Below are 25,844 nucleotides of genomic sequence, written 5' to 3' on the forward strand. Positions count from 1 at the left end.
GCCTGGTGACACGGTGGGAAATAACTGGTCGATGAATTTCGCCAAGGAGGAGGGAATAAAAGAAAAACTTGTCAGACCAGTTACCAAGTTACCAGACAGCCACCTCTCCATAATTATGTATTTAACTCTACACCACCTTCTTCCAAAGGATTGGGCCAATTTACTTCTCTAGGCAAAAAAGTAGTTAATTGGAATCCCTTAAGCCCTCTCCAGGAAGCCGGGCACTCGTCCAAACTTAAGTCTGAATCTTCACTACTGAAGATTTGGACAGTACTGTCCCCAAGATGCCAGGGAACCATGCAGTCAACTGGTCTACCTTCTTCCCTCAGCATCCTGGAGCCTACCCCAACACTTTCTGCCTACCTAGCTTATTATCTTAGAGTGAACGTCTTTCCCTTTTTCTCCAACTCAGCAAGGACTTTGGGGTCCCAGCAACATGCCTGGCTCGGCACAGCTGTTCACTCACTATCAGTGCAACAGGCCACCCAGAATACAGCCCCAAAGTAATCTTTATGACCTCTCCCTTGGGCCACGGGAAAACATCTGGCAGCCAAAGCACATGATGGTCTGAGGCTCTTCACAGCATGAGGCAGCCTCCTTACTCTTGCCCACAAAAGGCATCTATGTTTTTCGTCATTGCCATCCCACCCATCTGGAACACCCTTCCTTCTTCCCCTCTTTCTAAGCGTCATTGGCCAGCCGAACCAAACCACTCCAATCTGGAACCACCACTCTCCTTCCACAAATGTCAACGGCAACTTGTCATCCATCGAGCCTGGGTAGGACCGGGAGCACGTGCTCTTTCCTGCTACACAAAATCCAGTCATCTCCAAAACCAGAAGTTCCTTTTAAAAATTCCAATCATCTCCATGATAAGGAAATTACCATGACCCTGGATTGTTGCTTCCCCTCCCCCCCTTCCCCCCAGTTTGGTGCTTTTAGTCCTCTCCTTGATTTTTTTAAGATTGTTGGCAAAGGGGCACCTGGGTGGCTCGGTTGGATGGGTGACTGCCTTCGGCTCAGGTCATGATCCCAGGATCCTGGGATGGAGCCCCACCATCGGGCTCCCTGCTCGGCGGGAAGCCTGCTTCTCCCTCTCCCACTCCCCCTGCTTGTGTTCCCTCTCTTGCTGTCTCTCTCTCTGTCAAATAAATAAATAAAATCTTTTAAACAAAAAAAAGATTGTTGGCAAAAACAAAAAGGAATATGGGTGACAAATTCAAATGGCTCCTCATGCTACACGATCCACCATCTTTTATTACTATTATTCAATACCCGTGTGCATGTGTTAGACTTCCCTGTTTTCTGCAGGGACCACAGTGACAAAACCTCAAAGGAATTTAATTTATCAATATTCTGCAGCGATATTATCTAGAGAACATCGTGATTTCCAGGTGCTCTGGCTCACAGACATGTCTTGAACCACCAATCTGATGACTCACTTGAGGGGAACGGGAAGGGGGGGGCGCCTACCTGCCTCGTGACATCTCCTGCCAGCTGGGCTGCCCTGGATGGTTAATTCACTCCTGCCTTTTGACTCCCCAACCAAACAAGAGCTTCTGATGTAAGGTAAGGTAAGGATGGCATGCCATACCTCGCAGTGCCCCTCGGTGCCAGCAAGGGGCAAGGTGACCACGTTGGCCGGATGCTAGGATGCTCCCGATTTCCAGCAAAACCAGCCTCCACCCCCCAATGCGCCCCCTCATCTTTATAAGGTGCATAGCCAAGACCAAAGGTCGGCACAGTTTTTTCTGCGAAGAGCTATACAGTCTCTGTTGCAACTATTCACAGCACCAACCACAGCCACGGGCGTTATGTAAATGCACATATGAGCGCGCTTGGCCGTGTTCCAAGGAAACTTTATTTGGGGACACTGAAATGTTAATTTCATAGCATTTTCACCTCTCATAAAATATTATCCTTTAGATTTACACACACACACACACCCAACTTTTTAAAATATAAAATGCATTCTTAGCTCATGGGCCACACAAAAATCACTTGATGGGTCAGATTTGCCCCGCGGGTCAGTTTGCTGACCTCTGGTCAAGGGCACCCGACAAGCCTGAGGTCAAGCCATTTCCCAGCAAGGTCTCCAAGAGTAAGTTTCTGAATTACTCCTCTGGCCTCAGTGTTTCCCCTTCTGTAAAATGGGAATCATATCCTCTCCTGGGCTGTCACTGTCAAATGCTTAGCACTTAGTAGGTGCTCAGTAAACACTGGCTAGGCCTGAGTGGTCAAAGATGCCATTGCTTTTCTACCTGATAGGTGCTGGGGCCACAGCAATAAATGCCACAGTCCCTGTCTTCAAGAAATCCCAGCCTGATGGAGGAGGCAGCTAGTGTAAGGGGGGATGAAAAGAGCCGTAAGAAAAGGCAGCCAGGGGCGCCTGGGTGGCTCAGTTGGTTAAGCGACTGCCTTCAGCTCAGGTCATGATCCCAGGGTCCTGGGATCGAGTCCCGCATCGGGCTCCCTGCTCTGCGGGAGCCTGCTTCTCCCTCTCCCACTCCCCCTGCTTGTGTTCCCTCTCTCGCTGTGTCTCTCTGTCAAATAAATAAATAAAAAATCTTTAAAAAAAAAAAAGAAAGAAAAGGCAGCCAGAATGCTGACAGGCTAGAATTCCAGGGACTTCCCCCGCCCCTCCATTTCTTTGTCTTCCGTATTTCCCCAGCTCTCCACCTGGAGTGCAGGAGAGCACAATGCTTAATAGCTCAAATTCTGGGCTCCAACACCTGGGTCCCCAGCTGGAATCCCATCTCCAATGTTCGCTAGCCGTGTGATCCAGGGCAAGTGGCGTACCCTCTGGGGGGGCCTCCGTGGCCTCATCCGTGAGAAGGAATTGCGGGGGGCTCAATGCAGCATCATCAGCCAAGCGCTTAGAACGGTGCGTTGGCTACCAAGAAGGTTCTGATCATTAAAATGCCAAAGGCGGAATTAAATAGTTAATATTTAATCTAGAGAGAGCACCCCAACGTTGAGAGAACCTGAAACAAAGATGGAAGGAAGTCCAAACCCGGGGAGGAGAGACCGGCCTCCTCGGCCTCCTGCGCCTACTCTCTCGCCGATGTCCTATGTGGCGTCGTGGGCAGTTTCCTGGCACCCTGTGGGCCCCGGCCTCACCCACCCCTCTGACTGGCAGCGAGCAGCTGGGGTGGCCGCCAAGAAAAAAAAAAATGCCAGTGGGTTTGGCTAGAGCAGCTGGTCAAGCAAGCTCTGTGGCTTCTGATGCCCCCAAAAGCCCAGAGCTGGGGGTCTCCGGAGCATCTCAAGGCCCCAGGTGAGCAGGGTGGTCTTCCCTCCAGTGCTGTGGGTCCAACACCCTGCCCCCTTCATCAGCGGGTCGGGCAGTGGGCTCTCCTCTGCCTGCCCCAAGCCCAAAATCAGAGCCAAAGCCAAACCCTGGCAGGCATTCACCTAGCGGCGGGTCTGCTCAGAAGCGGAGCGCAGCCATGGTGCTCCCAGGAAGCTTCCAGAACACTCACGGAGTGCCAGGCGCAGCGCTAAATGCACCCCCTACACCACCTCACCTCCTCCCAACCTGCAACTCTGACAAGCAGGTCCCATCATTGTCCCCATCTTTTGGATCAGGAGACAGGCTTGAACCAGCTCATGACCAGTGAAGAGCAAAACAGGACTCCAAGTAGTTCTCGTAACCACCTGGGAAAGGGTCAGTGAGGCCGACCTTCGGGGTCTTCATGACACACCAGTTTGGGGGAGGGGAGATATTCTCGGACCCTGAAGGCAAGTTTGGGGCTTCGACCCGTGCTCCCACCCACAGAGCCCTCTCCTGTAACTCTCCTAGCAAGAGTGTGTCGTCACATATTCAAGGTCAGTATTTGCCACCAGAAGGTCCTCTCCGAGGAGGCGGGGGCTGGTTCCCACCCTGCGGCCCCAAGGACCCCAATGCCCGGCACATAGTAGGCTCTCAATAAAGGTGATTCGTGACCCAGCCTGCATAAACTCCATCTCCACTCTGCCCATCCAAGGCTCCCTCGCATTTGGCCTCTCCTGGTATTTGCACCCCAAACCCATGGGCAGGGCGACAGAGAGGAAGCACCTCCAGCCGCACACTACAGTGATTTTTTTTTTCCCTTTTAATTACCTTGACCTTCCTTTAATCTTCCTTTGCTTTCTCTGCTTAAAACATCATTGTTTTGAGAACAGGTAGAAGAGGGCACACTGTAGAGAATGCATAAACTGGGTCCAGAGAACAATCCAACACTTTCATCCCAAACACTGGCCAGACCCCAAAAGCTTCCAAAGCCTGACAATCATGCAAGAAAAAGACAATGGCTCTGGCCCCTCCAGGAAGTGTTTGGGAGGATTCTAGAGAACTAAACGAGTTGACAGTTTTTCATAGGCCAGTGTCCGTCACCTAAGACAGGGGAGCATCCCCTATAAAGGTTCATTTGGATCTGTTTTTGTGCTCGAGTCTCACAGCACATTAAATAAGCCTTCAAAAGCCAGGGTCACAAGGTAACATAGCATTTAAAAAGCCACGTCCGCGGCAGCCTTATTCACAGTAGCTAAAATGTGGTAGGAACCCACGTGCCCATCCACGGATGACGATAAGTAAATGTGGTCCGTCCACACAATGGAATACCAGTCAGCCTGAAGAAGGGAGAGTTCCGACACACACACAACACAGATGAACCTTGAAGACATCAGACTCAGTGAAATAATCCAGTGACAGAAGTCCAAATACTGTAGTATTCTACTTCTATGAGGACCCCGGAGGAGAGTCCCATCCACAGACAGGAGGTAGAGGGTGGGAGCCAGGGGGCAGGGGGCAGGGAGTCCGTGCTTCATGGGGACAGAGTCTCAGTTTGGGGGAAATGGAAAGTTCTGGAGACGGAGGGTGGGGGTGGCTGCAGGACAGTGTGAGTGTGCTTCGTGCCGCTGGGCTCGCACTTAAATACATTTAAGGTGGCAGGGCACCTGGCTGGCTGACATGGTAGAGCATGCGTGTGGCTGTTGATCTCGGGGCCCCGCGTTGGGCATCAAGCTTACTTTAAAAAATAATAATAAGTAAAAATATCAGATCTTTAAAAAAAAAAAAAACTTAAGATGGTAAGTTTTATATTATGTGTATTTTCCCACAATAAAAGAAACTGAGGGGAAAAGAAAAGGCGAGGGCGGAGTGGTACTCAGCAGACAGGGGCGCTGGTTCAAAGAACACTCATTTCACCAGCTACTCCTAGGACAGGACAATGCTTCGCCTAGGGGACCTCAGCACTGATCACACACCAGGAGCAGGTGACGACCAAGCCAGATGCCAGGAACCAGGTACCTCAGCAGGTGTCGGTCACAGCAATATGTACAGAGCCACACCTTCCCCTCTGACAAAAGGCCCGTGCTGAAAAAACAAGTCTGTTCTCAAAAGCAAAAGATTAGGGAAAAAAACAAAAAACAAACAAAAAAACACAAAAAACTGCTCACGCCAGGGACATTTCTGCAGATAATACCGTTCTGGATATTTTGACTAAAATCTGTACAGAAATAAATCCACAGAGGAATGTCTTAAATTATATCACAAGACACAAGAGCCTGGAGCATTTCAAACAAGCACCTAAATTTGGAGACCTCAGCACAGGAATAATAAAAGCGTGTTCCTTGTTTCTCTGGTGCCCCAACTACAAGTGGCTTAACTGTTTCTAAACAGAGGGGACAACCACCCCCCCTCAAAAAAATATGCCTTTTTTGTGTCTCAGACTTGGCACGAACCCCAGCTGTTTTTCATTAGCTGTGTGGCCTTAGGTAAGTTAAGTAACTTCTCTGGTCTCCAACATGAGAATGACAGTGCTCCCCTGTAGCCGTGTGGCCTCTAACGTAGATCCTAGACATCCTCTTCTGGCCTCGCCACCGTGGATGCCAACCCCCCCCAAAGCCATTGCTCCCAGCTTATTCACCCTTACCTGCCGCCCACCCCCACCTCAGAAACTTCCCTGTTTTCCGAAATTCCAAACCCACAGACAGTCGTTCTACTTCTGCTGAGACTTTGCCCCAACTTTGTGATTTAGCTTCTCTCTCTGTCCCTGACCTACCGACGTCCCCAAGATTGCTCCACAATATAATAATTATCGAATCCTCCCCCATCCTCAAACAACGAGGCTCTCTTTCCCTTCACTGCCCAACCTCTCAGAAGACGTGTGGCCTCCACTCTCACCTTCTGCTACCCTACAACCCAACACCTGTGCCTCGGAAGGGCCCCTCCCCAGGGCTCCGATGGCTTCTCATGGACAATTCCATGGATTCTACTCAGGATTCACCTTGTGTGGCTTCCCGACAGCTTTGGGCTCAGGCGAGAAAACCCTCCTTTCTCCCTTCCCTTGTATCTTTTGTGATACAACCATTAAGCAACCCCCACCCCCGCCCCCATCACTTTCTCCCACCTCGATCTCATGCTCACTAACTCTTCCCAGGGAATTTCACGATGTATGAAAGAGTCGAAACAATAAAAAAGTAACGGGTGTGTGTTTGGAGCATGCCTTCCTGGTTACAAAAACATTATAAAACTATAGTGATTAGAACAGTAGCAGGCCTGGTACAGGAACATATTGATGGCTATTCAGAAACAGACCCCAAATCAAAGCCAAAGGAGTAAATTTCTGCAATAAACAGCAGTGAGACCCCAACAAGTTATTGGGGAGGTGGGGGAGGGACATCCCTTTGAATCATGCACACCGACAGATTCCAAATGTCCCAGATGAATCTTTTTTAATGATAATTAAAATAGGGAATTTGGGGAAAAAATCATTTTGTGGATGGAAAAGGACTTTCTAAACATAACCTAACAACATGAGAGGCATGCAAAGATCCCACTCTGGACTCGATAAACATCTGAAGCTTCTCTGGCAACAGCCGGCGATCCAGAGCATTTTCACCACTGAACAAAAAGGCCTGAAAACCCATCTGGCCAGGGTGCCTGGGTGGCTCAGTCGTTAAGCGTCTGCTTCGGCTCAGGTCATGATCCCAGGGCCCCGGGATCGAGCCCCACATCAAGCTCCCTGCTCAGCAGGAAGCCTGCTTCTCCCTCTCCCACTCCCCCTGCTTGTGTTCCCGCTCTCTCTGTCTCTCTCTGTGTCGAATAAATAAATAAAATCTTAAAAAAAAAAAAAAATTGGCCAAAGGGTCAATAGTCTTCATCTATGAAAACCTCACGTAGACTAGTACTTCGAAAACCACTAAAGTACTAAAAGATAAACGAACAGAGGATACGAACAGGAAGAGAAAACCCAAATGATAAATAAACATGTTTTAAAAGGCTCAACCCCAATAGCAATCAAAGAAATGCAAATACAGTTACAACACCTCGGCTCCTCCCTGCAGTAAATTATGAACAATGTTTCGAGCAACACTCAAAGCTGGCCAAGGTGTTCCCTCTCGGCCCGTGCTAGGAGGGGTGCCCATCGGTACAACATTTCCAGAAAGTCATTTGGCAACTGGTATCAAGAGCCTTTGGCCCAGAAATTCCACTTCTGGAAAAGCAAGGCCCAAAGAAACAAATGCTTGATAAAGCTCTGACCCCAAAATGTTCATCCTTCTCTTTAGAAAAACTGGAAATCACCTAAATGCCCAAAGACAGGGAAAGGTAAGTAAATAAAGACACAACAGAACCACGAGAAGGAAGTACTCCCACTAGCTGTGGAATAAGGGCTGCTGTTGTGTTTCCTTTATCGATTTCTTTTCCCAAATGTCTACCCTGAGCAATCTTACTTCTATAATCAGACAAGAGATAAACTTTTTTTTTTTTCCACAACGAAGTCCCCGCTCGTCTGCCCCCACCCCCTCCCAAGCAAGAGGAACATTCAACTGTCTAGCACAGGAGTTGGCAAAACCTGGCCCACAACTTGTCAGTAAAGTTTTATTGAAACACAGCCATGCCCACGTGTTGATGTGTTGCCGTGGCCGCGCTGAGGGGTTCTAACAGGAGACCACACAGCCTGCAAAGTCGGAAGTATTTACTACCAGAGCCTCTGCAGAAAAAAGGTGCCACCCCCTGGTCTAGGGAAGGCCTCCAGCCTCTCGCTAAAGAACGAGGCGTGAGAAGCAGCCGAAAGCCCTGTGTACCCCAGCATACCTTTCTGGCAGTGGCTGTGTGTCCAGCACCGCTCGACAAACTGCCCGTTGATGACAGTGGCGGGGCAGTTGGTCTTGCCCTTTGCAGTGCCTGGACAAATGTCCCCACACTCCTCGTTGTCATCTTTGTTCAGCACAATGTAATTATCCTCCACAGAATCCAGGATGCGTGACCAGTCGATGGTGGCCAGGTAGCAGAGCTCATTGTTCTTCTCAATGCGGACGGAGCCCCGGGTAATGTTCATCAAGCTGTAGAGGCCAAGCTCCTTCAGGTGAACCATCTCGAAGATGACCAGCGCATAGTTGAAGAAGAGACGCGAGCCCCGGATGACCGTGAGGTTGGGGAACAGGTCCTTCAGGCTCTCCAGCCCATAGACCCGGAAGAGCAGCAAGTAATCAGTGATCATGATGAGTTTGGGGAAACTGAGGTCTCGGAAATCCTCGGGCCTCGTTTTGAACATCAACAGTATCTGCAAATGTCCTTCAATGACTGAGCAGTTGGCCAGCTCATGCAACCTCGTGAGGTTGTTCCGGATATCCATGCCAGGGCACACTAGAAGTGAAAACAAGCAGAAAGCAAGACAGGTGAGCAAACATGCCATGGATAGGTTATAAGAATTAGTGGCAGGCCCAGCTGGGGGCGCCTGGGTGGCTCAGTCGTTAAGCGTCTGCCTTCGGCTCAGGTCATGATCCCAGGGTCCTGGGATCGAGCCCCACATCGGGCTCCCTGCTCAGCGGGAAGCCTGCTTCTCCCTCTCCCACTCCCCCTGCTTGAGTTCCCTCTCTTGCTGTGTCTCTCTCTTCAAATAAATAAATAAAATCTTTAAAAAAAAAAAAAAATTAGTGGCAGGCCCAGCTTCGCGGGTGTGCAACCTGAGTCGTGGGGCTCACTCAGGAGGGCCCAACCCTTGGCTCAATGTTCTTCCATCCATCTTGAAATCCTTAATCATTTCTGAGCAAGGGGCCCCACGTTTTCACTCTGCCTGGGTCCCTGCAAATTAGCGAGCCCTGACAATGAGTGGTTTTCTCTACAGTGTCTGTGCCTAAGTCATCACTTCCAGAAGGCAAAGAACATAACTCCTTTGGTGGGACCTGTGGGCAGCCTGAGAACCATCGCATCGAATTATCATGCAGTGGAGACCTTGGGACTACACGGGATTGAGTAAGGCAGCAGGTGCAGAAGGGAAAGGGGAGCTGTGCCTGGTGAGTCAACACTGGAGATCTTCAAAAGACTTGGCTTTAGGAGGATAAAGGTGCCCGCATCAAAATGGGGCAAGGAGAGCTGAATTTGTTTTGTCAATTCTCCTACTTCGAGGTCTCTCCTTCCCAACCTGCCTTCCTTGTTCCCTGTTACCTGATCTCCCCCGCACAAACACCCTGCCTGCCCATCTCCTGAAGGTGGTGGTCCTTCCCGGGCTCCAGCACCCTCCCTGGCTCCCCATGACCCTGCACTTCTCCCTCCCAGCCCTCAGGGCTCCCCCCTCGCTCACTCCCCTGCACCATGCTGAAGAGGCTGCCCACCACTCACACACCTCCAAGGCTCAGTGTCCTCCCCTTGTAACATGACCTATGGGAAGCAGTGAGTGGGGTAACAGGCATGCAAGCAGTGCCCAGCACACAGTAGGTGCTCAATTAACGCCAGCTATCTTGCTGTGGTTTATTTCTCCCAAACATATCACAATCATCTCGGGGCTCTGTGCCTTCACTTCCCCAGCTCAGACAGTAAATACGTTCGGCTTCATGGTCAGACAGTCTGGGTAGAAACTACTCCACCCTGACATCGTAGCTCCAAAGCAGGCGGAGACAGTATGTGAATGAGATGTGGCTGTGTTCCAATAAAACTTTATTTACAAAAACAGGTGGTGGCCTGGAGTTGCATTCCTGGGGCTGCAGTTGGTAACCCTTGTCCTAGTCCAATGCTGTCCAACAGAACTTTCAGCACTGATACCAATGTTCTATATCTGCTCTGAGTTCCAATAAAAACAAAAACGGGTCATTTAAACTGAACACAGAGTGGGCGCCTGGATGGCTCAGTCGTTGAGCACCTGCCTTCGGCTCAGGTCCTGATCACAGGGTCCTGGGATCGAGCCCCGTGTCAGGCTCCCTGCTCGGCGGGAAGCCTGCTTCTCCCTCTCCCACTCCCCCTGCTTGTGTTCCCTCTCTCGCTGTGTCTCTCTCTGTCGAATAAATAAATAAAATCTTTAAAAAAAAAAAAAAAGGCTGAGGAACTGAATTTTTAATTTTACTTTAGTTAATTTAAATGGAAATGGACACGTGCAGCTAGTGGCTACTGTACTGGACAAGGCAGCCCTAGCTCTGTCAGCTCTCAAAGCTCCTTTATGCCTTAGCTCTGTGTTTCTAAATCCAGCCTATCACCCTTCAAGGTCCAGCTCAAATGCCACCTCTTCCAGGCAGCCTTCTCTGATTTCCTTTCTCCCATATATCTATTAGAAGCTCTTCCTTCTCCTTGTGCCCCTTAAACTCAAGTTAACATTCATCGGAATCAAACTCTTGAGACAGTTTCTCCTTGCCAAAACACACACACACACACACACACACACCCTCAACACCTGGAATATAAGGCTCAGTATACAATCTCTACTTACTATATTCTAAGACACTAACCCGTCCCCCAGTATCTTTGAGGCAAATAGATTATTCTAAAGAATAGTAGAAAATCCTCTTAAAAATCTACCCTGAGAACAACTCGCAAAAGAAGCACAAATTAGGAAGAAAGAAACACACACACACACACACACACACACCAAAGCAAAGCAAACAATTGGGGGAGTAAAGTTGCAATGTTCCTTAGTCACGTTCTGTGCAGATTAGGCTAAATCAAGGGAAAATACACGCACAAACTCATCTACTAGCTAGGAAGTTGGGACGAGGACACCGGTTCGAGCCCCACACACAGCTCCCAGCTGCAGTCACATCCAAACATCCACATACAGAGGTCGCCCCAGGTACGGCGCCTCTGACGTCTCCCACAAGCCCTGTCCCCACCCGACCAGCGGCCAGCAGGGGTGCCAGATCTGACGAATAAAAATGCAGGATGCCCAGTTAAATTTCTATTTCAGATAAGCAACAAGTATTTCTTTAGGATAATTACATCCCCTGCAATGTTTGGAGCATACTTATCCTTAGAAACTGTTGTTTAGGGCGCCTGGGTGGCTCAGTTGGTTAAGCGACTGCCTTCGGCTCAGGTCATGATCCTGGAGTCCCGGGATCGAGTCCCGCATCGGGCTCCCTGCTCGGCAGGGAGTCTGCTTCTCCCTCTGACCCTCCTCCCTCTCATGCTCTCTGTCTCTCATTCTCTCTCTCAAATAAATAAATAAAATCTTTAAAAAAAAAAAAAAAAGAAAAAGAAACTGTTGTTTATAGGAAATTCAAATTTAGCCGGGTGCTCTGCCTTTTCTCTGGCAACTTACAGCGTAGGTTTGGCCACCGTTCTGGCTCCTCAAACCTGAACCTCATCCTGTGTTTCACACGCACGCCCTAAAATTTTACGGTGCAGGAACCAAAAACACCTGCCCGCCATCCTCCCCAGGCTGTGGCAGGACCAAAACCAGGGATGAACGTTCATTCAACTGTTGAACACCAGGGAAATGCAAATCCAAGCCACAATGAGACACCACTTCACTCCCACGAGGATGGCTGAAGTCAGAGAGGGACGATAACAAGTGTTGTCAAGGATGCAGAGCAATTGGAACCCTCGTACTTCACTGGTGGGAACATGAAATGATGCCGCTGCTGTGGGAAAGTCTGGCGATTCTTCAAACCATGAAGCAAAGAGTTACCACGTGACCCAGCAATTCCACTCCTAGGTAGATATCCAAGAGAAATGAAAACACAACCACACAGAAACTTGTACAGGCATTCCTTGGAGGTACTGCATGTTCGGTTCCAGACCACTGCAATAAAGCAAGCATCTCGATAAAATGCATCGAATGAATTTCTTGGTTTCCCCAGTGCATAAAAAAGTTATATTTGGGGGTGCCTGGGCGGCTCAGTCGTCAAGTGTCTGCCTTCGGCTCAGGTCATGATCCCGGGGTCCTGGGATCGAGCCCCTCGTCGGGCTCCCTGCTCAGTGGGGAGCCTGCTTCTCCCTCTCCCCGCTCCCCCTGCTTGTGTTTCTGCTCTCACTCTCTCTCTCTCTGTCAAATAAATCAATAAAATCTTTTTAAAAGAAATGACAGGGGCACCTGGGTGGCTCAGTCGTCAAGCGTCTGCCTTCGGCTCAGGTCATGATCCCAGGGTCCTGGGATCGAGCCCCACGTTGGGCTCCCTGCTCAGTGGGGATTCAGCTTCTCCCTATCCCTCTGTCTCTCTCCCCGCTCATTTGCTCTCTCTCTCTCAAATAAATAAATAAACTCTTAAAAAAAAAAAAAAAAAACCCAGGGCACCTGAATGGCTCAGTCATTAAACATCTGCCTTCAGCTCAGGTCATGATCCCAGAGTCCTGGGATCGAGCCCCTCGTCGGGCTCCCTGCTCAGCGGGAAGCCTGCTTCTCCTGCTCCCACTCCCCCTGCTTGTGTTCCCTCTCTTGTTGTCTCTCTCTCTGCCAAAAAAAAAAAAAAAAAATCATTTTTAGGGCGCCTGGGTGGCTCAGTCATCAAGCGTCTGCCTTCAGCTCAGGTCATGATCCCAGGGTCCTGGGATCGAGTCCCACATTGGGCACCCTGCTCGGCAGGAAGCCTGCTTCTCCCTCTCCCACTCCCCCTGCTTGTGTTCCTGCTCTCGCTCTCTCTCTCTCTGTCAAATAAATCAATAAAATCTTTTTTAAAAAAATGACAGGGGCGCCTGGGTGGCTCAGTCGTCAAGCGCCTGCCTTCGGCTCGGGTCATGAGCCCAGGGTCCTGGGATCGAGCCCCTCGTCGGGCTCCCTGCTCAGTGGGGAGCCTGCTTCTCCCTCTCCCCGCTCCCCCTGTTTGTGTTCCCTCTCTTGCTGTCTCTCTGTCAAATAAATAAATAAAATCTTTAAAAAAAAAAAAAGGTTATATTTGGGGAACCTGGGTGAGTCAGTCGGTTAGGCATCCGACTCTTGATTTCGGCTAGGGTCATGACTCAGGCTCATAAGATTAAGTCCCACGTCAGGCTCATGCTGGGCATGGAGGCTGCTTAAGATTCTCTCTCTCCCATGGTGCGCCTGGGTGGTTCAGTTAGTTGAGCGTCTGTCTTCAGCTCAGGTCATGATCCCAGGGTGCTGGGACTGAGTCCCACGTCAGGCTCCCTCTTCGCTGGGGAGCCTGCTTCTCCCTCTCCCTCTACCTGCTGCTCCCCCTGGTTGTGTGTGCTTGCTTGCTCGCTTGTTCGCTCGCTCTCTCTCTCAAATAAATAAAATCTTTAAAAAATAAAATAAACTCATCTGATTTTGAACTTCACCAAAAAAAAAGATTCTCTCACTCTCCCTCTGCCCCTCCCTCCCCCTCTAAAAAAAGAAAAAAGTTGTATTCACATTATACTATAGTCTATGAAGTGTGCAATAGCATTATGACTAAAAAAAAATGTACGCCCCTTAATTAAAAAACAATTCACTGCTAAAAAATGCTAATGATCATCTGAGCTTTTGGTGAGTCATAATCACCAATCACCGATCACCAAACCAATATAATGAAAAAGTCTGAAATATTGTGAGAATTAGCAAAAATGACATGGACACACGAAGTGAGCAAATGCTTTGGAAAAATGGGGCAGACAGACTTGCTCGACGCAGGCTTGCCACAAACCTTCAACTTGTAAAAAGCGCAGTATCTGCAAAGCATGATCAAGTGGAGTGCAATAAAGCGACGTATGCGTGTATACAAATGTCCCCTGGAGCATTATTCATAATAGTCAAGAAGTGGAGACAGCCCAATGTCCATCAGCCAACGAATGGATAAACAAGATGGGGCATATCCATACAATGAAATGCGATTCAGCCATAAGAAGGAATGAAGCTCTGATATGAGCAACAACGTGGATGTAGCCTGAAAACCTGATGCTCGGTGAAAGAAGCCAGTCACAAAAGACCACATGTGCTATGAATCCATTTACACGGAATGTCCAGAAGAGGCAAACCTACAGAGACAGAAAGTAGATTAGTGGTTCCCAGGGGCCGGAGAGGAAGGAATGAGGAGGGACAGCTAACGAGGATGGGGTTTCTCTTTGCAGCACCAAAAATGTTCGAAAATGGACTGTAGTGATGGTTGCACAACTCGGTGAATGAAGTAAGAGCCACTGAATTGTAAACTTTAAATAGGTGAATTGTAGGGCGCCTGGGTGGCTCAGTTGGTTAAGCGACTGCCTTCGGCCCAGGTCATGATCCTGGAGTCCCTGGACCGAGTCCCGCATCAGGCTCCCTGCTCGGCAGGGAGTCTGCTTCTCCCTCTGACCCTCCTCCCTCTCATTCGCTCTGTCTCAAATAAATAAATAAAATCTTTAAAAATAAATAAATAAATAAATAAATAGGTGAATTGTATGGTATTGAATCATAGCTCAATAAAGTTGTTATAAAAAATTAAACGACTATAATAGTAGGGAACAATAAAGAACTGCTTTTTTTAAAGTCTCCAATGAATCTCACTCAACTCATTAAAGCTGTGTGTGTCCCTATCTATTAAACAATAGAGCAATTTACTGTCGGGACAGAAAATACCCCGAGGATGTTAGAAATGGTGCCAGAAATAAATATAGGGCCTTCTGCTGGCTTTTAATACCTCTGGGTGGGAACCGAAGAATGAATGCTTCAGGTACTTAATAAGTGGTACCTGGCTAGCCAGCCCTCTATACACGGGGAGAGCTGGGAGAGAAGGACAATGAGGAGCAGGGGCATTGGGGGATCCAGCGACTGCTAATACAGTAGTCCCCTGTTATCCGTAGGTTCGGTTACCCATGGTCAACTGCAGTCAGAAAATATTAAATGGAAAATTCCTGAAATAAACAATTCATAAGTTTTGAATTGCCCACGATTCTGAGGAGCTTGATGAAATCTCACGCCATCCTGTTTCGCCCGGTATGTGAATCATCCCTTTGTCCAGCCCATCCAAGCTGTGTATGCTACACACCCGTTAGTCACACAACATGGGTATGTGAGTATAGAAAATAAACAGAGCATCTGTGGGGCTCAGGACTCTCATGGTTTCACGCATCCACTGGGGCTCTTGGAACACATCCCCGGCGGATAAGGGGGGGGCTACTGTGTTTTCTGAGCACTTACTATATAAAGTACCTGGCCCACTCTCTGGCTCACTGAATTCTAAAAATAATCCCCGGAGGAGGTGCATTTTCATGCCCATTTGTGTGACAAGCAAATCGAGACTCACCCAGGCTTGAGTTTTAAGTGGTGGCACAAAGTTTGCAACCTTGCAATTACACGCAAAGTCTATGCTGTAACTATGTTATAGTTTTACCATCTTTGTTCCTTCAAAAACATGCCTAATGAAGAAGCGGGTACATGTGACAAATACCAGGAAACAGTGAAACAGTTTTCCTGCTGTGACAACCCAGAGAAATCTTGTTAAAGATCATTTCCTTTGTTCACTCCTTCAGCAAATATTTGAGGAGGCCCTGCTCCGTGCCCAACATTGTTCCAAGGATGGAAGTGCCACAGGGATTAGGACAGATCCAGATTCCTGGATCTCTCAGACTAGTTAGTCGCTATCAACTACCTAAATCAACTTAAGGGCGCCTGGGTGGCTCAGTTGGTTAAGCGACTGCCTTCGGCTCAGGTCATGATCCTGGAGTCCCGGGATCGAGTCCCGCATCGGGCTCCCTGCTCAGCGGGGAGTCTGCTTCTCCCTCTCCTGCTCTCTGTATCTCATTCTCTCTCTCTCAAATAAATAAATAAAATCTTTAAAAAATAAATAAATAAATAAATAAATAAAATAAAAATAAATCAACTTAAAATATAACCAAGAGGATGCCGGGGCGCCTGGGTGGCTCAGTCATTGGGCGTCTGCCTTCGGCTCAGGTCATGATCCCGGAGTCCTGGGATCGAGCCCCGTGTCGGGCTCCCTGCTTGGCGGGAGGCCTGCTTCTCCCTCTCTCACTCCCCCTGCTTGTGTTCCCTTTCTCACTGTGTCTCTCTCTATCAAATAAATAAAATCTTAAAAAAAAAAAAAAAAAGAGGATGCCTTCGAGGAGAGCTTCAGCGGCCAGAAGAGATCACAGAAATGAGCTATTGACTTGGTTTGGGACAATGAAGGAAGGCTTCCTGAAGGAGGTGGCCCTAGGACCAACACCTACACAAATGGTGCATTAAGAATTATTTAGTTCTGGGGCGCCTGGGTGGCTCAGTCCTTAAGCGACTGCCTTCGGCTCAGGTCCTGATCCCAGGGTCCTGGGATCGAGCCCTGCATTGGGCTCCCTGCTCAGCGGGAAGCCTGCTTCTCCCTCTCCCACTCCCCCTGCTTGTGTTCCCGCTCTCACTGTGTCTCTCTCTGTCAAATAAATAAATAAAATCTTAAAAAAAAAAAAAAAAAAGAATTATTTAGTTCTGCCTACTTTACTGGAAGGTCAAGGGCAATGGCAAGCTACAGCTCATCACCGTGGGTGGCCAGGTTGTGTAGGGTCTAGAGCACTACCATCCAACAGAAATATAATATGAGCCACATATGGCATTTTAAATTTTCTCTAAAAAGGTAAAAAGAAACAGATGAAATGAGGGTCACCTGGGTAGCTCAGTCGGTTAAGGGTCTGCCTTCAGCTCAGGTCATGATCCCCGGGTCCTGGGATCGAGCCCTGCAACCGCCTCCCTGCTCAGCGAGGAGCCTGCCTCTCCCTCTGCCGCTCCCCCTGCTCGTGCTCTCAGTCTCTCTCTCAAATAAATAAATAAAATCTTTATAAAAAAAAACAGATGAAATTAAATATATTTTAATTAATGCAATGTATTCAAAAATTTCACTTCAACATGTAAGCTAAACTTAAAAAATTATTAATGAGATACTCTACAGGATTTTTTTTTCACAGTAAGCTTTCAAAATGCCATGCAGCAGGTCTCAATTCAGATGCTAACTCTGCAGCGCATTTCCCCCGGCTTGTCCCAAACGTACCAAAGGGTTTTCCGACAACAGAATCCAACATTGACTTTTTAAATATTTAAATGAACTAAAGTAAAATAAAAGTAAAGATTCAGTCAGCCTGGCCACAGCTTCGAGAGCCCCATGTGGACAATGGCCACCATGTTGAACAGCCCACACACAGAACATCTCCCTCAGAGCAACACGTTCTTTTGGACGGTGCTGGACTAGAACTTCTTGCCCAGCCGGAGGGATCTGAGGATTTTCCAGGCAAGAGGACTTAACACGGGAGCCATCTTGGAAAGTGTCCCTTCTCCCTGATTGTCTCTCCACCGTGAAAGCAGGCAAGAAGTGTGGAGGGGCCGGGAAGAGGGTATCCAGAAGGTTCTGAGAGTGCTTTCCAATGCTGAGAGTTTTAGACATTCTGCGTTCGATCATGAATATACTCCACATTCTTCAAATGCTCCCTGGTGACCTAGTCTGGGGCCACGTGTTCTCTGCATTCCTACCAGTCTTAACACCCCGAAATTCAGGAGTCCGGTGCCAACGAGCCTTGGGTTTAGGTGTCCGGCCACCACGCATGCCAGTTCCGGGCCGCGCTAGAAACCCAGCAGATCTGGCTTTCTACCGCACCTGCCAGTTATGGTCATCCTGAGCCACCTCCTCCATCTCTGCCTCTGTTTCCTCGCTGTGAACAATGGCAGCAGCGTGATAAAGAAGCTATGAAGAACCGATGAGAACTGGAATGTGGCCATGCAGCCATGTCAGTGCCCTGCGCTGAGCTCACGGAACCAATTCCTAGATGTATTATCACCTTCGGAAAGGAGAACGGGCCACACTGTGGTATCAGACATCCTGAAGATTCTCCACCTGCCTGAAAGACTAGCTCTTAAAACTGGCTTCCTCCGAGAAGGAGAAATGGGGGAGCCAGGGCACGTGGCAGGGAGAATCAAGACCCCAGGATTCTAATGTGGGTTCCAGGACCAGCAAGTCAGCCACATGGGAATCACTCCTTTATTCATTCATCCAACGTTTGCTGAGCATCCCGGTGCACCAGGCATCATGCCAGGCATGGGGACTATCAAGATGGGTAAGGTGGAAGGCTTCCAGCTCATAGAGACACCGAGCTAACTGCGACAAACTGCCGTCAGAGTGCGCTAAAGCAATGCGCCCCACAGACCAGAGGCCTGATGGCCCCAGGTGCAAATCTCAGCTTTGCCGACTGGCAGCTGTGTGACCTCAGGTGAGTAATTTAACCTCTCTGGGCTTCCATTTTCCTGGCCCCACGGCGGGGGCGGGGGGGGAGCAGGTGCACACAGGCAGAGGAGGCTGGAGTTAACAGGGAACCGAATAAATATCCTAGAGAAGCCAGCTCAGACAAGATCTAAGGGACCTCAAGAGGCCTGGGGGACCTATCTCGACCACGTGGGGTTGAAGGGGGAGTGATGAAACCACCAAGACTCAGGGGCAATTTTATAAACACAAATGCCTCTGGGCCCAGAGATTCTTGTTCTGGAAGTCTGCTGCAGATAGGTTCACACATGCAACTCAGGGAGGTTTACGGGTGGACCAGAGGTGGGGGGGACTAAAGCATTGTAGTATTTTCCTGCAAATTCCTGGTAAAAATCCCAGTGAGAGAAGAAGCAGCCCAGAGAGGAGACCTGAGGAAGGTAGTTCTTTTTTTTTTTTTTAAGATTTTATTTATTTATTTGACAGAGACGGGGCGGGGGGGGGGGCAGGAGGGAGAGAGAGAGCACAAGCAGGGGGAGCGGCAGGCAGAGGGAGAGGAAGAAGCAGGCTCCTCGTGGAACACAGAGCCCAACATGGGGCTCGATCCCAGGACCCTGAGATCATGACCTGAGCCAAAGGCAGACACTTAACTGACTGAGCCACCCAGGTGCCCCAGGAAGGTGGTTCTTGAGCCCAGCTGGAAGGAGGAGTAGATGGGAGGGCCCCTCTGCCTCCACAGTGGCCAGCCACGGGGGTCAGGGGCCCCGAGGTGGGTGCTTGGGGGCTCGGATGCTCAGGAACAGAGGATGCAGGTAACAACAGTGGCCCATCATCATACATGCAGGATGGAGAAGAAAATTGTGTAAGCAGAGGACCAGAAGGGAAAGAGAGCCCTGATGGGACATTTGCCATCCAGACCATCATCCTTCTAGAAACTTCTCACAGTCTTGGAGGATGCACCAAGGAGATCTCCTGAACAAACCAAGAGCCAGCGAGGGGCTGTGGGAGATGTGGAAGTTGAAGAAAGCCCCAGGAAAGATAGAACTGAAATCCCTGCCGGTTCTCCCTCCCCGGGAGAAGGCAGATGCCTGACCTGTAATGTCCACAAGGCAGGGACATCAAAAGGCCGGGGTGAGACCTGCGAATTCCTCAGACTGGGGAAGATAAGCTCTCAAAAACAGGCTTTCCGAGGGAGACCACAGAAAGCCCCATCAGCCATGAGCACGTGAGTCGGGCTCCACTGGAAATTGCTGGACACAGAGGGGTGGCAAATGCCCTGAGGGGTGGGGGTGCGCAAGGCTGGGACACAGACAAAACACTGCGCACGTGTTGCCCAGACAGATTTTCTAGAAAAGGAACGTGACGGAAGCTCAGAGAGGACTGTGTCCTCCTCAAGGCCACACAGCAAAGATGAGAGAGCCGGGACCTGAGCCCCGTATACTAGTTTGCTCAGGCTGCCATAACGCAGACCCGCTGGCCAGGGGGCTTACCCACCACACATTAATTTCTCACGGTCCTGGCATCCAGGAGTCCAAGCACAAGGTGTCAGCAGAGCTGGTTTCTTCTGAGGCTTATAAACAACCAGTTTCTCCCTATGTCCTCACGAAGTAGACCCTCTGTGCATGCACAAGTCTGTGTCCTGATCTCCTCTTCTTATGAGGACACCAGGCACATTGGATTAGCACCCACTGTGAGGCCCTCGTCCTAAAACTTGATCACCTCTTTCAAGACCCGATCTCCAAATATAGTCACACTCTGCGGTCCTGGGTGGGTAGGGCCTCAACCCATGAATTTGGGGGAGAGGGACATAATCCAGCCCATCACACACAGGTGCCCTTACCCATCACAGAGGGTTCCCCACAGTGTGCTCTGTGCAAGGCCAGCATCGGAATCACGGCTGGGGAGAATGCAGATTCCCAGGCCCGGCTCTAGACCAAACAAATCAGTATGTCCAGGAGCCAGAACCAAGAATCTGCATTCTACACAAGGTTCCCCAAGGGATGTAGTGGGGACTCAAGTAGGACGGACATACCATCTACCCATCCTGGCCCAGCTCTCCAGCCGGGGACACCCCCCACCTGTCTGTCCCCTTTCTTCTGTCCCACCCGCTCCACTGAGCACTTCGCCCCAGGATCAATACCATCAGACGCCTTCTCTGGGGGCTGTTGATTGTTGTTGACTGTTGCTAGAGAGAACATGGTGGGCCGCGCCCCCAGCCCCAGCAATTTCAAAGAAAGCTGGACCCACACCCATTTTATCTGCCAGTGTCCCTCTCGGCTAGGTTTCAGAGCCGATTCCGACCCCAGTTCTCATCTTAGTCAGCTAGGGCTGCCATAAGAAAATACCACCGATTGGGCAACGTAAGCCACAGAAATTTATTTCTCACAGTTCTGGAGGCTGGGAGTCTGAGATCAAGGTAGCCAGCTCGGTCCCTTTGTGGGGAGGGCTCTCTTCCTAGCCTGCAGACTCTGCCTTTTCCCTGTCCTCACGTGGTCTTTCCTTGGTGCGCCCAGGCAGGAAGAAAGGGATCTCTCTCCTCCTGTCCTTAGAAGGCCACCAACCCTATCAAATTAGGGCTCTACTCTTCTAACCTCATTTAACCTTAATTACCTCCCCCAAAAGCTCTATCTCCCACATGGCTCCCATGTATGAACTGGCAGGGGTGGGGGCTACGGGATGTTGTTTTTTGCTCCGGACAAACACATATCAAGCCCTTCTCCAGCCTACACTGAGAGCAGGATCTCACGTGCCAGGGAAAGGGGTTTGGCTGGCAGCTGTGGCCCAAGTAGGAAGAAGAAAAATCCCTGTGGCAGCAGAGGAGAGAAAGTATTGAATAGGGCACACTGGCTGAGAAGAAAGGGGGCCCATCGTGGGAGCGGGTACAAGGAGAGAGATGAGGCCACAGAGACACTAGGGAATTACCATCAATGGGACGTGGGACCCAGGGAGATGGAGGAGGGGAGGGAGAAGTGAGGGGCAGTCACTAATGAACGTGGAGAGGACCAAAGGTCCATGCCATCCCGACACCACCTTCTACAAGCCTGAAGGCTCCAGAACATCTAGGCTAATTCCTGCACTCATAGCTTTGCAATCCTATGGGCATCATACATCAAACCACAGGATCATAAGAAGCTTCCATGCCCCTTGGGGATTCTACCTCCTCACTTTTCTAGATGGGGACAGATAGTGCCACAGAATACACAGGAAAGAAAACCAAAAGAAGTCTTACAAGACCAAAAGGCACTTTGTTTAAAAAATAATAATAATAATGAAGTAGCAGGTGGCTTTGATACAATGCAACCACATGTAGTTAGGAAGGAACATCTCAGAACTCCTCCCCTTTCTGATCTTCTGCAAGGAAACAGGATACATCTTTGGAAACAGATTGGCAACAAGAAATCATAGAAGGCCTGCAGGAAAACAGGGGTAGCTGTGCTCTCTCTATCCCTCTGTGTCCAAGCACTACCTTTTTGCACACGATTAGCAAACACAGTTTTCGGAAAGTACCTATGTTTTCCACATTCCCACAAAGGCACAGGAAAGAAGTGAGAATCTCCCACTAACGGGCCGCTGTTCCCGAACACACAACAGAAGCTACCATACAGACCCGATGTGACACCACACCCTTCTGGAATTGGAAGAAAAACCCAGATGGGAACTCAAATTTTAATCCTCATGAGTCTGCCTTGAACTCCAACTGGAAGGCATATCCAGTCTGCATTTGGTATCCAGTCTGCATCTGGCAACACGGCACAGCAAATCTTGCTGTGCTGGAGACACGATCTCTTTCTAAAACCCCCAAAGCCACTGGAGCACCCCCCTGACACCAGGATCAACAGAACACAGGAGACCCCTCCTTGAAACAAGGGCCAGCAGTCTGGTGCCATCTCATGAACTTTCCAAGACGTAACCAAGGATTTCTGTACAGATAAAAATAGGACCAGAGGGGCAGATGTGTTCCACAAGATTCTACACAGGCCCTGGTAACCCCAAATCACAAACTTTAAAGCACAGTGACAGGACACCACCTCCAGCCCATTCTCATTAGTTTGACCGTCTCTGGAGTCCCCTTGGAACACGGGCTTAGCAAACACTGCGCCGTTGTCCCTGGGGAAATACAAGGTTAGGTTCCTGCAAGCCTCTGGCCACAATGTTTTTGTCAATTGATTAATCCATAACCTTGTTTTATGTGCGTTTCTGTTTAAATACACCTTATTTGATAGACAGTGTTGATTCATTAACTTTGGATCACAGCCAACAGCACCAGACATTTGAGCTCGGGCCTGAGCAAAGCTTATCCCCCGACGTATTCTCTCTGTGAGGCACATCACAACTCTCCTGCATTTATTCTTCGCACTTACACGAATAGCCCGTCAACACGATAGGCAAGGCCTTTTCAAACAGCAAAATCACCAGCGAAAAGCACGAAAATGTGGGAAACGCGGCACTACGTACATCGTCAAAGGAGACACTTGTTTTCATCTTTGAGGCTTGCGTGAATCCACCGTCCCAGAGATAAAACACACAACTCCACCACGCCTGACCTCAGCTGGGAACCGGCCAGTTCAGAGACCCAGGTGACCTGATGCTCTACGCAGGTCCAGAAGAACCACCCAAGTGCACTGAGTACTGACTTTAGAGTTACAAATTAATTTTAGCCACGAGGCAAATTCACAAGTAGGAAATCTGTGAGCAAATCTTATGAGGGCTTAAATTTAAAATGTCAAGCGTTAAGAATATTAATTCAATTGGGGCGCCTGGGTGGCTCAGTCAGTTAAGCGACTGACTTCGGCTCAGGTCGTGATCTCAGGGTCCTGAGATTGAGCCCCGCCTTGGGCTCTATGCTCAGTGAGGAGCCTGCTTCTCCCTCTCCCTCTGCCCTTCCCACCGCTCATGCTCGCTCTCGCTCGCTCTCTCTCTCAAATAAATAAAATCTTTTTTAAAAAGAATATTAATTCAATTATAAGATATGTTTTAAAGTCTACAGAGAAAACAGTGAAGAACAGATCAGTGTTGCTAGGGTTGGGGATGGAGAGAGCATAACCATAAAGGGATGCCTGGAGGGAACTGGGGTGATGGTACTGTTCCACATCCCAGTTGTGGGGACAGTCACAGAACTCTATGCATGGGTTAAAATTCACATAACTCTGCGCACGCACCCACATACAATTAAGACACAAACTGATAGCACAGTCACCTCCCAGAATAGAAATGGGATGATTTTAGTGATAAGAGTGTTGCAAGGGGACTTCTGTTTTTTCCTCTCCAGGGTTTTGCAAATTTTTTGCAATGAGCGTGCATTACTTGTCATTTTAATTAAAAAACCATAAATAGGGTTTAAGGTAAGCCAATGTACGTATTCTTTTTTTTAGAAGATTTATTTATTTGTTTGTTTGTTTGTTTGTTTGTTTTATTTTATTTTTATTTATAAAACCCACGCGGGCAGGCAGGAGCCGGCCTATGGGCTATAGTTTGCTGGCCCCTGTTCTAGATGAAGGAGTTTGACTATGTAAATTCAAAACTGGGCTGAGAGTGGATGGCAGTAGGGATTGGCCCTCGAAGGAGAGAGAGCTAACATCCGAGCCCAGGAAGGGAGCAGAGAAGGTGGAGAGGAGCCAGGTGCCGTTGAAAACTCTGCAAGAGACTGTGCGTTCCTGCCCGCCCCCCAGGGAGGGGGGAGTAGAGAGTAGCAGACCCAGAGAGGTCAGCTGGGGTGAGGGGACAGGAGACGCACTCAGGAGGTGAGGGATTACCTTCACAAGAGCCATCGGCAAAGCAAAGCGATGGAGACACAAGCCAGATGCTGTGGGCAGTGCAGTGGGTGAGAGGGGAGAAGGAGGGTGGTTAGGGCCCACCAGGGAGGCTGGGCAGGGGAAGGCTGGAGATGGGTGGTGGGCAATGGGGTTCAGGGAGTACTGAATGTTTGTAGGCTGGAAAGGGAAAGGCTCCGGGGCAGATGGAGATCCGAGTACAGAGAAGAGAGCAGGGAAACCCAGGTGGGGAAGTGCCCTGGACGAAGGAAAGGTTATCTCCCTCAGTGCAGTTGTTTTCAACTAGGGACAGCTAGCAATGTCCAGAGACACTTTGGATTGTCATGACTTGGAGAGAGGCAGTGCTACAGGATGTTGTTGGGGGGAGAGACCAGGGATGCAGCTCAACTTCTCACAATACACAGGACAGCCCCCCCAACAACCAAGACCTATCTAACCCCAAATATTAAGAGCGCTGAAGTTGAGAGGTTCTACTCTAAGCAGGTTAAGAATGGCAGTCAATGACGGAGTGGGGTGCAGTGGGGACCCCCGGGAACTCACCCCCATGACCTCTATGAGTGAGTGGGGCAGGGATGATGGGCAGGGCTCCAGGAGAGAAGCAAAGGTTAAGAATAACCTCAGGCAGGGGCGCCTGGGTGGCTCAGTCGGTGAGCGTCTGCCTTCAGCTCAGGTCATGATCCCAGCGTCCTGGGATCGAGCCCCACATCGGACTCCCTGCTCAGCGGGAAGCCTGCTTCTCCCTCTCCCACTCCCCCTGCTTGTGTTCCCTCTCTCGCTGTGTCTCTCTCTGTCAAATAAATAAATAAAATCTTTAAAAAAAAAAAAAAGAAGAACCTCAGGCAGGTTACTGAGCAGGCAGAAGTCCTGCTCTGGGGGTCCCAAAGCACACAAGAGAACCCACAAGAGAAACATCTGGGGCCACCCTTGAGAAATGAGGGGCACCTGAGAAACAAGGGGGCTCTGGAAGCAAGCCTCTCATGCCTCAATTGGCCGACTGCTGGACTCCCCCAAAGCCCTGTGGGTTTTTATTTTAATTAATCTCACATTGCCTTCATTCTTTGACTTTGCAATGCCCCCGAGTAATCTCAGGCCCCAGCCAGCCAGTCGGAGGAGAAATGGAGGGGGGAGCCACTGCCCAGTTGAGCGGAGCAGCAGGGATTCCACAGGAGAGTGGGCATCTCCAAGGAAGTCCTGCATTTCAGAAAAAAATCACACCGCCATCCCCTCCCAACCCCCAGCCAAAATGCCCTACCGGTTGACATTAGAGATTAATGATCTGTAAAGTTTCTCGAAGTTTCCAAACCTCCGAGGGGCATCACATCTCATTCAGTTGATAGGATTTTGTTAACCATTACCACGGGCCAGGGGTAGGGAAGCTCAAGCCCAAGAGAGCAACCTTCTATTAAGAAACCAGGGCTCTGCAGCTTAGTCAAATCGCCTCACCTGCGAAAAGGGAAAATAAACCCTACGTCATAGGGCCGGAGTGAGGATTAACTGAGAACTATATATTCAAAGCATATGGAACAGCACCCGCCAAGAGTTTGCTCTTATTAGTACGTGTTAGTTAGGCATTATCTGAAGAATAAAAGAGTCACGGCTCGGAGTACTGGTGAGAACGCGAAGAACATGAACTGACTCAAGAACAAATATTTTAACCTGACTCAAGAACAAATATTTTAACCAAACACCTTCTATGCGCCAGGCACTGTTCTACGCTCTGGAAACGTAGCTGTGAACGAAAGAAGCATAAGCCTCTGCTCTTGT

At 49.4% G+C, this 25,844-nt stretch overlaps 1 protein-coding gene across 4 annotated transcripts in view; it reads right to left on the reverse strand.

Moving 5' to 3' along the window:
* INSR (insulin receptor) overlaps positions 1 to 25,844 on the reverse strand; it is a 129,803-nt gene that overhangs the window by 101,851 nt on the left and 2,108 nt on the right. For all 4 annotated transcript variants that reach the window (XM_064571749.1, XM_064571753.1, XM_064571751.1 and 1 more), the window contains exon 2: positions 8,081 to 8,632. In XM_064571749.1, coding sequence (XP_064427819.1) covers positions 8,081 to 8,632 — 552 coding nt within the window. The remainder of the gene's footprint in view (positions 1 to 8,080; positions 8,633 to 25,844) is intronic.

Source organism: Mirounga angustirostris, unplaced genomic scaffold, assembly GCF_029215605.1.
Source record: "Mirounga angustirostris isolate CCGP_5_RB_7025 unplaced genomic scaffold, mMirAng1.0.hap1 SCAF_1, whole genome shotgun sequence".
In the NCBI taxonomy this organism is placed as follows: Eukaryota; Metazoa; Chordata; class Mammalia; order Carnivora; family Phocidae; genus Mirounga; species Mirounga angustirostris.